The 15,909-nt window shown below is 35.1% G+C and overlaps 1 protein-coding gene across 1 annotated transcript in view; it reads left to right on the forward strand.

Moving 5' to 3' along the window:
• Positions 1-15,909, forward strand: part of GABRG3 (gamma-aminobutyric acid type A receptor subunit gamma3) — a 155,976-nt gene that overhangs the window by 7,857 nt on the left and 132,210 nt on the right. Inside the window, exon 3 of the mRNA XM_057368128.1 lies at positions 5,701-5,768. Coding sequence (XP_057224111.1) covers positions 5,701-5,768 — 68 coding nt within the window. The remainder of the gene's footprint in view (positions 1-5,700; positions 5,769-15,909) is intronic.

Genomic DNA, 15,909 nt, shown 5'->3' on the forward strand with positions numbered 1-15,909 from the left:
AGCAGATTTTTGTAAACTGGAAAGATGTTTAGTGTTACAGGTGCCATTCTGAGGTCATGGCACAAACTAATTGTTTTGTCATCTTGAAAAAACAGGGACATAYTGTGTTCTGCACATATTATTTTAAATATTGCTGCTCATTTTTGCATCTGTATAGTTTTCTTATGGCTGCTGTTGTTCATCCAGACCCTGATTGCTGGCTTGCTAGACTTTGCAGGAGCAAACTCCATTATTGTTCAGTCTTATGATGTCGCACAGGAACTCTGCTCTTGGGTGAATATAGGTAAAACAAAAATGGATACTGTAGGGATTGATTAAAAAACAAGCCTAACCATTAGGATCTACAGTTTTCATTCCAACATAATACTTGGAAAATTACAGCTTGTGCATTAGGGAATGGTAAATGAAAGATGAAAGTGCTGAAGGTTGATTGATAGCAATGATGGGAAATGAAGAATGAAAGTGATTTGTAGTTAATTGAGGAAGTCCGTTTATGTGCACCCTGTCATTCACACTCCTGGACAAAATGACAACCAAGCCTAGCATGTGAAAAAAMCACTGTTTTCAGATGACTGTATTCTCATCCTGGTATTGCTTTAATACAAAATTTATTTCTTCTTTTGATTTTCATTTGCAGTTCCGCATTGGTAGTTTGAATCTAAACCACAGGAGTGTCCTTTCTGTCAGAGTTTCTGTGTCTGTAGCAAGTGGAGGACTTTGGCATCTATCTATTTTCAAGCCATGCAGGAAGAATGAGTGTTTTCAATTTTTCTCACTGGTATCTTCATAGCATCATAGAAGAGGATCTCGAATAATTTAGGTTGGAAAAGATTCTTAAGAATTTTGAGTCCAGCTCTTAAACCTAACACTGCCAAGTCCACCACTAAATCATGTCCTTAAGTGACACATCCACTTAGCTTTTAAATACCTTCAGGGATGGTGACTTAACATTTCCTGTTACCAGATCTTTCTTCAAATAATCTGTGGTAATTTGTTGTAAAATTAAGATGTTTTAGCTGACTGTAGTTAGTCTTGAGAAGTGACTTGTTAGCACAGTAGTTTGTTTTATAGGAATAACTAGGTAAAGAGATGTTGCCTATAAGGTCATGTAGGAAAATAGGAACAGTCATTGTCACTAATGCAAAATAAAAATGAACACTATAATCACTACTGTTACAGTTACCAATAACTGTAATGATTTATCACAGCTTTGTCCCAATTTAAAAATAGCAATTTATGTGGTAATGAGAGAATGTAAAATATCATTATAGAGCAATATTAAAAAAAATATCTCATTACTGCAGAGACAATCTTGTTAGCCATTTGCATTCAGAAGTCTTGTGAAATCTGGGCAGAATTCAAGTGGCTGTGTAGTTCTGGAACAGAGATGATCATATTGTGTTTGTGATGTATTTGTGTGCCTTCTAAAAATCTAGTTCTAGTTGCTTTGCTTCTATAAATGTGTGTGTATTGATCTATAATATTTATCACTGTTGTTTCTGGTAAAACCAGAATAAACCTGGGAGTTGGTTGAACAATGCAAGGAAGGTTAACTCTCAACAACAAAACATGTTATTACAAAATTTATGAGAGCTCAGTTAGACATACTCTGTTTAATTGAGCTTGTAAAAAATATTTCTCAATATTAAAATTTCAAAAATATTTCTAAATATTTATGATTTGTGCAGGAACATTAGTGCTATTTGGACAGACTTCAAATGTGGAGGAAGCTTTCTGAAGGAAGAAAAGTGGTTTCATTCATGAAATAAGCATCAGTTCTGAATAGCAGAGATCTATCAAAAATTAAGAGGTATTTTAAAAAGACAAGATAATTTAGAGTAGTAAATAAGCAAATTAAAATGACAGGAAATTTTTTTAGATTTTTTCCCCTACATGACATGAAATTGTATAACGTTCCCTCTTTTGATGTACTCAAGAGCCTTTTAAAATTATCCTGATTTATCTGTTGGGTTTTTAATACATTTGATCAACTCATGTATGTCCAATAGTAATGTCTTCATGGATGTYAATGGGATTCAAGCTCAGGTGCTAGTTTTTTTCACCAGTGTAAGTCCATAAAGCTGGACTAGATGAATCCTATGGTTGTCCTGAATGTATGTTTATGATGAGGGCATTATTCTAGCTGTTTCTGTGTCTCGTTGTCCAGACAAAGCTTTGCCCTAACTGTCTAGGTATTCACCTRTTTTTGTAGGTGAGCTTTGCAGGCAGTATTGAGCTTTGGTTGCCGTGGCCAGGTATGTTCTGAACTGTCTAAAGTTTGTAGGTAACCTCCACTTAGTAGTGTCTTTGCAATGTGATAGTTACAAAGCTGACTGCAATATAAACAGTGTCTCAAAGCCAGGGCATTTGGATCAGATTACCTTAGTTCTGTTTAAAAATATTTTGATTTGCTTTATAAATCCCCTCCTCAATTAAAACCAGCAGATTTGAAGATTAAATGACTGTGACAAACAGCTAGCTTACCCTAGGCAGCATGGTGTAGCAATGTAACACGGCAATTACTTGGATGTGCTCACATTGTCTTTTTGTGAAAATTACTGCCATATATTAAATTGTATTTCARAGAACTTTGAGAAGGCTGGTACATTTGTTGACAAACTTTAATTGCTCTCTTGCATGTTGTACACACATGGTTCTGCCAGTAATTTTTCTAAGTTTCTGACAGCTCTTTAGAACTACCTTAGGTTTATGCTAACATCAAAACAGTACTGGAGCTGAGTATCCATTTTTAATCTTATTGTCAACTTTTAGTGAGGTATTAGCACTTTTGTTGTTCTGTCAACAACACTGTGACAACTTTTCTAGTGCAAGGAAAAAAAGCTCCATCTSCAGCTCAGCGACTCCATGTGTAGCTTGAATTCCTTCAGGAAATGAGTGTTCACAAATCCATGGAGTATACAGAAAAACTGAGAAGGCATTGAAATTGCAGAATCACAGAAGGGTTGGAAGGGAACACTGCGGATCATCTGGTCCAACCTTCCTCATAATGTAGCTATTTATGCCTTTCCATGAAACTCAGTTTATTTTGAAGAGCATTGTAGGGTGAGTTCTTTCAAATAAGATGTGATAACTTTAAGACTCAGTTATTTCCTTTTTCATAATGCATTTTGGAGGAAATAATCTTAAAATCTTACCTTATTTTGGTTGGTGTTTTGAATTTAAAAACTTAGGATGGTAAAGCTAAAATTTATACCTGATTATCATTTATATCATTTATCATCTTTACATGTGTTTATACCCATGAGAGACCACAACAAGAACTATGCTCTTCTGTCGTTTATTTCAAAWCCTGAACACATGTTTATCATACAATTGAACTACAATTCTATTTTCTACCTTTGCCTAGGAAAATAAACCAAAATAATTCGAAGAAACTTTCATTGTTTAAAAAAAAAAATTGTACTAGTATAATAGCTTACCTATATTTCTTTATTATTTTTGATTTGAATTTCACTGGGAATGTCCGATACAATAACTGACTGTTGTCTAGTGTTCTATTCAAAGTTAGACCTTTACTGTGAGGAAGATCAAATTCTCTTTAGCATTAACAAGCAGTGCTTAATTTTTTTTTTTTTTTTTTGCACCATAAGAGAATTTGGTCCAGCAGATTCCGGAGAAATTATCACCTCATATTCTATTTATATACTTAACTGCAATGATTAAACAAAACCTGATTTYGAGCAAACTGTTCTGGTCCTGAGTTTTGTCCCTGATCCTGCCAAGATTCAATTGCRTGCTAATTTGCGTCCTTAAGTCTAGTGCCATTAACGTTCACCAGAACTCCTTAGCATTGAGCTTCCAGCCAGACATGTGCATAAACCCTAGAAAGATTAGAGCCTCTTTATTCCATATATGCTATTCTGGTGGAAGAGCTAGCTGTAGTTCCTCACTATTACCAATTCCCGTGTAATGACATTTATTATTGCATTTTGAGGCAACTCATTACCAGAAGCTGCTAGACTCCTATTTTGTTATTAGCTGGGTACAATTAGGATTGCTTTAATCAGCTGAGCTTGTTCAGCTGAATTCACATTTTCTTTTGCTGAAGGGGAGATATCAGGCAGTACTTCAGACTGTTTGAAACCATGACCTCGAATAATCCTGGGTGCTCTGACCATATGCAGTCAAGACATATGTATTACTTAATGAATTAAAGAGAATGGTTATCATCTTTAACCACTGTTTGTACCCAGTTTAATGTCTGTTTTTTGCAGCAGGGGTTATAGTCTTCCTCATGATATGTTCGTACCAGAGTCTTACAGGGCAAGCTAGCATACCTGTTTGTTTTTTTTTTTTTTTTATAACCATCTAAATTTTCAAGTACTTTAAAATCACTTGGCATCTCATTGTTAGCCAGGAATTTGGGGGATGCAGGCAAAAAAATATTAATCTTTACATGTGAAGATTCTTGTCTCTCTTTAGCTTTGTGACAGATGGCTTTAGACCAGTTGACTGATACTTACAGAGATAAGCTTCCAACAGAACCCTGGTGTTTAACTTCCTCACTTCTCAGTAGCTTCCCAGAGGAAAGCTTCCTGAGTTTTGAATGGCTGATACGCATGCATTTCCTCATTCGAGGAGGCTTGGGGGTKAGTAAAAAAAAGTCCAAGTCCAACACTGTTCCCAAACACCAGTGGTTTGAATACTCTCTTGAGATTTTCAAAAACCATGGAGGGGAGAAGGTGCTTCTGTGGGAAAGAAAGATGTTCATATAGATGCTGTTGGGCTACTGGGGACAAGTTCACATCAATTCTCACTATGTAGGTTAAAACAGCATTTATATACTTAGTTTTGAGTCAGCTAACCCTGGAGAAAGTAAGCTACTAATTTAGATATCAATTTAGAGCTTAATGTATACTCTGTGGGGTTGTAAGAACGGCAGTATAAGTGAAAAAATTAATATGCCTTTCAATGTAAGAGTGGCATTATTTTAGAGTTAGGTTATGTCACTAATAAAAGGGAGCTGAATAATGTCCATCAGGCACACTGACACCAAAGATGCTGAAAGAAAGGTAAGTCCTGGTGGCCTCAGCAAAAGAAAGGAGTACAGAGCTTGTCTTGGCTTATTGAGGCCTGGAAGTCTGAAAACACAGAAGGTCTTGTGAGAAATGTGTATTGACTAAACMAAATCAAATTCAAAAGCCTTTGGATGAAAGAGTGCAAAGGCAATGAGGACTGAAGGGAATGATTCTAAATTGAAAGAACAGTTGCTTAGGTTTAGCTAATCAGATTTCATAGAGATTTAACTCTTAAGTTAGGATGATTTCAGAGCTGATGAGATGCAAAAATCTGGAAAGATTGTTTTGATGTGGAACAAACAGGCTAAAGGACCTGCATGTTGAGGCAAAGGGAAAAAGCAATATGCTGCATTATTTATACTTTCATGTCAGACATATTAGGTTTCGACTTCGAGATACTGTGCCTAGCACTGAAAGTTCTTTAAAAAATTGCTGCTGAGACAAATGGGCATCATGATGATGAAGTGGTACAAGTTTTAATYTGTGGCAAAATTTTTTGTTGGGTAGGGGGGGTTGAACCTTGTCTTCCTGAAAAATACCTAACCCATATTTCTCAGTAGTTGCACCCAGAAAAGAAGACCTTATGGTCATGGGGAAAGGAAGTATTTAAAGTGATTWTTTTTGTTGTCTACAAAATAATTTATTTTTTTTTTCTCCACAGTAAAACCAACAGTTATTGATGTTGACATTTATGTCAACAGCATTGGTCCTGTATCATCAATAAATATGGTAAGTGACTTGCTAACAAAGATTTTTATCTGGATTACTGATCATAGCATCAATACTAGCTTTTGAAAAAGACAATAAATACGACTGTGTTGTTTTGGTTCTGATTTAGTTCTGTTTTCAGCTATAATTCTGGGATTTGTGTCTTATCAAGAGAAGAGCAAACCTACAGGCAACATCATGCTCTGTGTTGTCTGTCGAAAAATGCTGGTAAATCTTCCATGATAAAAAGCCATCTTAGGAAAAAAGTGTGAAGTGAAGCCATTTTCAAGAATTCTTGAGCTGTTGTTTCAAGGGACAATCAAATATACAGAGCTGCATAATGTGGAATTAATGAAAGTCATCATATAACAGTATATTTATTTGAAATTTATCATCTCTTCAGTGGTTACTTTTTTCTCTCATTGAGTTACCAGCAATCTTGACCCTTGAAGTATAATTCTGAAAAAGTTATACACAGCTGTACTGCGTGTGTAAAGGCAGGAAAACCTGAAAGTCAGAGTGATAGTGTGGCAATAATGAACCTATGATTGGTCAGTTGTTACGGTCTTAACTCTAAGTCTTTCCTCAGTTATGCGGCGACATACTCAGATTTAGAAAGCAAGCTGGATATTTTTGTACCTGTGGAGTTATGGGTAGCTGTGGCTGCTTGTGCAACTTTCAAGTTTGGATTCAGCATATTATTCCTCTTAAATTAGGTTGATTTTTTTCTTAATACAACTTGGAAATGGAGGACCTGTTAATATCTTACTGCACTTAAAGCTCTTAAAATAACCTCTTCAGAGCAATGTGTCTTTTTCACAATGCCACTCAAAGGCTGGTGTGTACAGTGCTCATATAATAATCTAATGAATATGCCTCATGTATCTTTTGTGGTTTTGGAAGAAAAGCTCCTGAGTTTAAAAGGTGGTCTGGTCATTCAGCCTTATTCTTTGGTTTTGTCTATAAACATGAAAGAAAGCAAATTATTGCAGCATATCAAATATAAGTTGGTCAGAGACTCCTATGCATCCTGGCAGTGGAAAATCTGGCAGGTAAACACAGAAAAAAAAATATTCTGTGAACAACTTGGTGTCATATTCAACAACTGTGAAATATTTTGATTTATATTTAATGTGAAGCACTGAATGTTAAGCAATGGGAGTACCTGCTCCATTCTTGAACTAATAAATAGCTAATTATCTTGATCTACCACAACAACTTCTCTGGCGAACAATTTATTGGAAGGTCCTCTGGCTTGCATTTACTTTAGGAATGGGTATTTCCCATTGTTCAAAAGCAAGGGGAACAATGTATTTTTGCTCTTTACCCCTCTGAATTAGTTTGTAAGTGGAATTTTGGGGTGCTGGAAGTGTGTGTGTAATAATAAGAAAAGTCTTTGATCAAAAAAGAAAAGTTTTTGATCAAAACTACTTTGGGTAGAAAGAAGAAAAAATTAATAATAGGAGAAATCAGTGGTTCTTGGAAGATTGTTATAGCACAGTCATACTTATGTGTTAACTTTGAGTTCAAGATACCCTATGGCACTGATATTATCAGTTTTGAAAACGCATATTGTATGTATCTCTTCTATTGTAAATGGTCTTTTTAGGATAGTTAATGGTATATGGCATTGAGATATTTCTTGGTTACAGCTGAATAAAAACAAATGTAATGTGTAAGGGCAGAATGATAAATAAAAGTATGAAATACAAAATTTAGGTATCTGAACTTTTRAGGACTCAAGTCTTCTTAAAGCTATATTTAAGCTTTTTAATAGAAATAGACCTTATTTCAGATTGTGCTTGTGGACAGTATATCCCACTGAAGCTGAATCTGAACTAGCTTAGTACTTTTGAGCTTTATTTCTGTTCTCAAACGTAATTACCAATATAGGAGTAATTACCTAATTACCAACATTAGGTGCTCAAATGTAGCAAACCTCTGTCCAAAAGCTCCATTTCTGCTCAGTTACTTTGGAGTTTGTCCAAATGTACATAAGAGAGCAGTAATGTTTGTGGAGTCTGAAATTTACTATGAATTTGGCAAGTCCTTTTCCAAGCCTGCAAGCCATTGTGCTGTATGATGGCTTTTCTCTCCAGTGGCAGAACTGATTGAGAAGCTTTTTTGCTCCCATTTTGTGTTATTTCAACTCTTTGGCTACCATATTCAGTAGCCCTTATTTTGAATAGTGGGACAAAAAAAAATCAAACACTTTTTGGAATAAAAATAGTAATTTATTTATTTTTAAGTAAGCAATTTTTCATGTAGGCTGTGAACCACTGAAGCGTGGGTACACAAAGCTGAACAGAAACAGTAGCTGGAAATTACCTGTGTCAGAGGAAGAGGAAGAAAGGGACCATTTTCAGTCTGATACTTGTCATGTAACTGAAATTTCAAATGGAGGAATGTGCATGAAAATCCCATTTCAGGAGAAAAAGAAGGGGGATTCTTGGTAGAATTCACACATGCTCTTTTTCTTACCCGGACGGGAACTTTTTAACTTTTGTGCCCTACATTATTATTAAAAGTTGAGCTATTCTGTCCAGGCAACTTAGTAAGGTGGTGATTGATTGAGCAAAAGGAGCGATGATTACATTGATTTCCATCTCTTCTATTTCAAGAGTGAGATCATCAGCACATACAAGGCRGACTTTCCTGCTGTGTACTTCCAAACTTAGACCTTAGCTCAATTACTTTTTTCTTAGACTGTAGCACTTCTGAGGGAAAATCATGTGGAGCTTCTCTAAGAGATCAAACTCTGCAGGTGTATTTTCTGATCAGGTTTCATCAGTGATTTTCATCTAGTGGGTGAAACCTAGGAAATAATTTTCTTTAAGATACCTTTTCAATGGGTGTTAAGCTGAATGTTCAAGCCAATTTTGTAGAGCAAGGCTTTTCAAATGTCATTAACTGTTGTAATTATGGTCAGACCTGAGTATGAATATTAATATATGTTTCTTTAACAGTCAGGAAAAATACAGTTGCAATTATACACCTACTTGTAGCAAAGTTAATCTCAGATGAATTGCGTGTGAATACAAGGAAGAATGAATCCTTTTGGACTGAGGCTGTAAGTGCCCCAAGGGGAAGGAATGTCAGGGATCCCTTCAAGGGAGAAGGTGGTATTCTGTGACACAGATGGCATAATCCACAGGAGTATACAGCTAACCCTGCATTCCAGACTTTTTGCAGAGAGTTTATGCTACTTCCCCTAAAAGTCTTATCATTGATTAATTTTGTAGTTATTTTCAAATATGTCTATTTTAAACTTCAGTATTTCCAGAAAAAAAAAAAAAAAACTCCAACAGGATTGTGAAACAGTAATGTGGTTGCTCTTCCAGTAGAGACTCATAATATCTTCATGAAGACAATACATACTTGTTTTCTGAATAGACAGAATAGTTGTCTGTGACATGGAAGGTTTCTTTGGGTCCTGGTTTAAAAAAACCTGATATGAGGAAATAGGTATTGTGTAATGAGGTGAAAACAGGCTGAATCATGAACTGAGTGATGCTAGGAAGATTGTGACAGTAGCTTTAAAGAAGTAATTTCAGCATTTTGAGTTAAGGCATGGTGTTACGAAATGGTAGAAATGATTGATACTATACATGAGTATTTTGAAATCTAAAATTCCAAGATACATGAATGCCAATTCAAAAATTTTAGGGTGTCTTTTTAATAAACAAAAGCCATCTTATGTATAAATATCTTGATGCCTGTCCTTTATCAAAAACATAACAAGATGTGAGCWTAGACTTATGTAAAGGATATGAAAACTGGTTTATTACAAAGTAAATGACAAATGGATGCTGTAAAATCAAATGGCTGCTAACAAATTATATGTTCCTATATACACATTATATGACTTTGTCTTGGTTTTCATCACTTAATAATGTAAGTTCAAGAAATCTGCAATTTGCCATTTCAAGGTACAGTGTCATTAGAGAACTTAGGTTGTAGGATACAAGATTTTAATTGAATTTTTTCTTATTGAAAAACTTGGTATATCTGTAATCATAGCAAACACTCTTCCACTATATTAGGGAATCAGGGATCTTCTAAAGGAGTTTTTAAATTAATTTTTTTAAATTTAAAATTCATTGCAATCTTGTTTTTATTTTTGCCTATGCTTTACATTGTAAAACAGATGTATGAATTCCATATTGCTCAGTTTTTATATATCTGTCTCCTTTTTTTTTTTTTTTTTTTCCTAGTACTTTGCATGCAAAATGGTGTCCAGGAAGCATATGATTTTGCATTAAAATCTATGATCCATTTTTTGTCAACCATCTGGTTCTTGACAATATTTATAAAGGTTTGTAAATTGCTTTATAAAGCATAGTTGTAATGTGGCTTACTGTAGCCTAGTTTTTCTAAAGATAAGCAATACTGGCTTGTCTGCAAAAGAACAGAAAAGAGAAAGAGACCAATATACAAACTGGGAACTAGACATAAATAGTGGTGGAAAAAAAAATCCCCTAGAAGTAGTTTTGTGAGACAGAAAGGTAAACACGGTGAGATTACATAGACTATTAAACTTCAGTGGCATCAAAGCTGATGCATTTGTGCATTCACACACATAGGGCTAACTCAGAGCTAYAAGAATCTCAGCTGCAACACAAATTGCTTGTGGAAGAATTGGACACCTGTGTGGTTTTTGCAACTGGAATCTCATTTTAACACAGCTGTACTGAAAGAATGTTTAAGACAGTCTGAGAAGCAACCTTATAAACTGTACTTACCTGTCCATAAAAATAGTAATTGGCTCTCTGCTGGATATATGCTCATCTCTTTATTCTCAACTATTTTAAAAGGCAATTCAGAGTGTTTCTTTTATGTATTTCATCGCTTCATTCTATTGTGTCCACTCTCTAGCCTATGTCATATATCTTTATGGGTGCTTTATTTCCCATTTGTTCAGTTAAGTATTCTAAAATAAAAGCAATTTTTACTCTATTTCACCCYTTAATGTATGGGTAGACTTCTTTGAACTTCACTTTCAAAGTCCCAACGTGCTTGTTTTGCTTCTCAACTACACACTATAGGTATCTAAAAGAATAGTCTTGATCTGAAGACTTGTCTAAAATACAATTCAAAGTTTATAATTAAGCCTGAATTTCTTTCATATTTTCAATCTTTATGTCTATCTGCTTGATAGTTAAAATTATTGTTAGAACATCTGCAATTATGGAAACAAAGCCTGGTGAATCTTTCCATAACATGGCAAAGCTGCTTTATAGCCAGATTTCATCCCATTTTCAGCCAACTGTGAAACACTCCCCAAATATTACCTTCACAGGCATCTCCTCAAACATGGTGCAAGTCACTGTTTGAGCACAAGGCTGATGCACTGTTCATTCTTAACTTGAAGTGTGTTTTTTTAATTCTATCTCACTATCTTACCTAATTTATTTATAAAGCTATTGTGTAAGGAGATGGTTTCAGGTATTTTTGAGTAGKGAGTTTTCCAGTTGATGAATTCAGATAATCACTAAAATAATGGAATGCCTTAGGGTATTTGTATTTTTCCCTGCAAATCTTACAAGCTCATTTTTTTGCTCTGTGACCTAAGAGAACTTTTATGTACTGGATAAATTTTTAGTCTGAGTGCGTCTGTTTGTTTACAGGGACTAAGATACTATTCATACACAAACATTTTGCTAGATTATGATCAAGTTACTGTTCTTGTTTCTAGAGCATGTTTGCATACTGTCATTAAGTTTGGCTCTCTCATGATAAAAAAAAGGTGTGCATTATAAAACTTTTAATATTAATTTTTTGTTTTTCTGATAAAATAATTTCACATACAGACTCRTTCTTGTTGCCTTAAGTTCTGACAGTCAGTGCCCCCACTGTGAAAATATTTSTGGGAGGTGATATTAATGAAATGAAACTTGAATCTATCTGTGGCTTCTGTTCCACCTCTGACATTGTGAGAGGTTTGTACAATCTCAAAAGTGAAACTGAGACTGGAAAAGAGGAAGCTGGGGGGTCACGGTGGGAGTGAACATGGATTGATTTTTTCACATATCACCTTGGCAGCTTCTACATTTGGTCTTCTCTAGAGCTCCACATTGTATAACTAAATTAGGGCGTAGGAGATAGAGACTTGGATAAAGGCCTTGGGCTGCCCTTGTTTGAGGTGCAATGGGATGGATTGGAATAACGTTCATTTTTCTGCAATGAAGCTTGTGTGCTGTGATGTGTAGTAGTAAAATATATCCTGCTGTAATTTACTGCATTGGCAGGAAGTCCAGTTTGCTTCTTGGAGGAATTAYAGATTCTGTCACGAATCTTCGGTAATGGATTGAACTTCTGTCTGCTGCTCTGTCTTATCAGAATTCAAGCAGGTTGTCAAATATGGATGGACTTAGCCTTAGTGTTGTCTCAAAAGGTGTATGACAAATGACCAATTTAATTTCAGTAAGATAGGAAAATTAAATATCTCATCTGCTCAGTAAGTAGGTTTTAAAAAAGATCTGAAGAACAGCTAGGCTGAATGTTTTTTCCATAGATAAACAGCACRAAAATATTTAACAGGTATTTCCTCTTTGAGGTAATGTGTTCGTCTTCATACAAAAAGATGTAAGAAACTCCCTTCCAGCCTACTCACAGTTTTTAATTTTAATTTTTTGATTTCTCCCAYTTCAATAATCTGTTTCTTGGACCTGCAGACCTTAGGGTTTAGAATTAGGGTACTCAGTGTTACAGTYCCTTTAGAAAGCAGTAGTTGCCCTTCTTGTCTGTCCAGCAATACGTAGCTTCACATTCATTATCAGCAACATTTGGGAAAGTTTGTTTAGAAAAACTATGGCTAAATTGTTGTAAAGTGTATTGAATTACTTTAGGGTAAATTTACAATCTCTTGTGCTAAATCAATTTCATTTTTGAGTAGTGTTTATCAACTTTGTTGTAGAGTTTGAGCTTGCCATGATTGCTTCATGAAAGAGTAATTACTTTTGTGTCGACCTGTTTATTGGATTCCTGAATGATATTGACGTAATTTAAACCATGATTTTGAGAGTTTGGTCTTCATTACTTCTCACAGTGATGGATTTATTTAGGAAGCAAATGGATGTTGCAAATGTTCTGTAAATAATAGAGATGTACTAATGACCAGTTGTAAAACTTCATGGTAAACTTTCTGGGAATGTAGACCTAGCCATCACAGAATCCATAGAGCAATTCTAGCAGCATTATAAATTTGCTTGGTAATTGGGAAGAAGTAGCTGAATACAGTGTGACCTCCTATAAACCGCTATTGGGTCACAGAATCATCTTCAGTTTTCTGTAAGGTTTTTTGGTTGGTAAAGGATGAATACTATTGATCAGCATCATCTGAATATCAAACAATGATCTGCGTTTTCCACACCATTATTGCAATGAGCAAAACCCAGAAGATTTTCCCCAACTTATTTTATTTTTTTCACAAGAGAGCTTGTCATTGGTCTAATTGGACATAATTTCCTTTTTTGTCAGATTGCTGAAAAAAAAAGGTTTAGAGAATTGTATCGCATTTTCCTTCAGGCTTTTTAAGAGAACATGGTGTCCCTTCACTCTTAAGAGCTCTCAAATATACTTTTTCTGGTACAGGCAAGRTATTTCTGCTGAATGACTATACGGAACTGAAGAATAATACAAATGTCTGGTTTCTGCAATTAAAAAGGTCTACAGCCTGCAGGGTTATATCTGTATTCAGCACTTCCATGCTTTTGCCAACATTGTACACTTTCATCTTTTTAAATCAAAGTAGTCTTAATTTATTGCTTTCTTGGCCTGGAAACGGGGCTTTTATGTGGTCAAAAATAGTGATGTTCTAGGTTCTTTATATGTTACTGTAGCTTTCTTCCTCAAAGTTCTTTTCACCTCAGTTTTCTTTTGTGTCTGCTTAAGATGCAGGTGATTCTGTTACACAGTTTGCATTGAGCAAGCTGTTTTCCACACTTAAAACTTCTATCTCCTTATGAAACTTGGTGTCTCTTTTCCTGCTTCTGCAAATTACATTGCAATCCTTAAAAGCTGAAGAAATTTCATGAGAGGAAGCTGTTCTGATAGCTACTACTAGTTTTTTGCACACCTCACAGAAGCAGATAGTTTTGACCATAGAGCTTTGGATGTTTAGTTAAACATCTCAGATATTAAATGGAATCACTGCTTTAAAACTAGCAACAGGCATTTTAATGGTAATATAATAATTTTACTAAATGTTGTTAAGGGGTTTTTTAAGTTATGAATGGTAAARATAGAGAAACTATTAAAGGATCTAGGAGAATAAATTCTCAAGGCYGTTGTGAGATTCTTAAACCAAAGAAACTACTGTCTTTCTTTCTTTCTGACTGTTTCCTGTGCTTACCCTGTAATTTATCTAAGAAATTGCTTTTGTTGGGAGACTTGGGAGCAGGGATAACCAATTCTTGATTTCCCTCAATTGCTTTGACATATTTTTCAAGGAGAACAGAATTTTAAAAAGTATTTAAGAAACTTAATCATGGGAGGTATTAAATACCCAGCCTTTATACCTTTGTGAWCATGGCCCTCTATTTGTCAGGTCACATTTATGAAAATTGCAACAGGTTCATAAAGGTATGRAGGTGTCAAGCTTTTTCCTACAGTGCATAGCTTAACATAAATGCCAATGGTTATATTTTTCCACTGATACCTTCCTTGCATAGATAGTGAATATTTGAATAAATATATATTAGAATCTGTATGATCCTTGGCATACCAGARTAAATCTGGTATGATTTTGGTAGGTATTCTTCCTTAGGAGTTCTGGTCTAAAAAATTCTGTCATAATAATAGGATTGTTGTTCCTGTTTTGATTTGAGATTTAAAATAGCAATGCTTGAAGGAAGGAGTTTAGGCCAGCTGTTATAAATAAAAAYGGAGAAATCACTTGGTCATGTAGAATCTTCATCATGTTGACATAGACACAAGGGATGATTACACTGTCTGCTTGTGCATTGCTATTCTTCTATGGAGCCAAAAGTTCTGTGAAAACTGTATGCAAGAGACAGAATGAATGTGATATAGCACAGGGAACTGCAAGAGAGGAGGAAAGATAAAAATGGTTGARTGTTATTTTGAGAACATTTCATAAGACAGACATTCTATTTCAGACCTCCTGGTCCTTCTCCTCAAGAGAGATTACTACATCCTTCAAAAGAAGGATCCTGGAAACAAAATTTCATAATCCTGTTGATTATGGAAAAGCACAAGCTCAACAGTGATATTGGTATTGTGGCTGTGTGCTTGTGCTCCTAGAAATCTCTGCAAGTGATAACTACTCATTACCTTTCCTGTCTGTTGCATCTTCTTCTGCTTAAGTTGTATGTTCTGCCCTCTCTCTTTGTTTTCTGTTGATTAATGAATCTTATTTATACCCAGAACATGTTTATCTCAACAGGCTGTACGTTTGCAATGGCTCTCAGATAAGAAAAAGGACATGTGTGCAYAAGATTTTGTGATTTTTTTCCACCTGCATTGTTTACCCAGTAAAAATAACTTACCTCTGTTTTCAGACCTTGCCTCTCAAAATCATTCTTGGAAACAGTAGGTAGTGAACTCAAGGGATAGTGAGCTTTGGCTGATAGTTCGTGTTTGGTAAAGTGTGTAGGCTAACTGAGACAAAGAAATAACTGTCATCTGCTTGCACACACTCCATATATCAGACTCTGACAGCTCTATGCTTTCAAATGGCTTTCCAGGTGGATATTTCCCTGAAGTGTATTTGCTGCCGTGTGCACAGCATGCATTTTTCATTACCTAGAAACCCTATAGATTGAGGTCAAATTACAAATCAGTCAAAACTGTGAATTACAGAAAGGTACAATTCTAGTCTTTCAATTTATAAAGATTATTATATGGGAATAAAAAAAAAACCTTTTCCTTTTTTTTTTTTTTTCTCCTTAAGAATTCCAGTTGCTTAATTTTACTGCTCTTAGTAACTGAAGAATTGGGATCACCAAACTGCTTGCTGGTCTTCCCATTTGCAAATGGAAATAAATAATTTCCTCCTGTATTACTTATCTGTCTCAGTCTCAGTCTTCATTACTCCTCCCTTGAGCACATGCTCACTAAACATCTGGCCATCTTTAAGGCAAGGCAGTTTCAATTTTCCTAAATTGGATTCATGCATTATGCAAACGTTACTTCATTAGAC

Source organism: Malurus melanocephalus, unplaced genomic scaffold, assembly GCF_030028575.1.
Source record: "Malurus melanocephalus ecotype Western Australia unplaced genomic scaffold, MMel_1.1 scaffold_88, whole genome shotgun sequence".
NCBI classification, from domain to species: Eukaryota; Metazoa; Chordata; class Aves; order Passeriformes; family Maluridae; genus Malurus; species Malurus melanocephalus.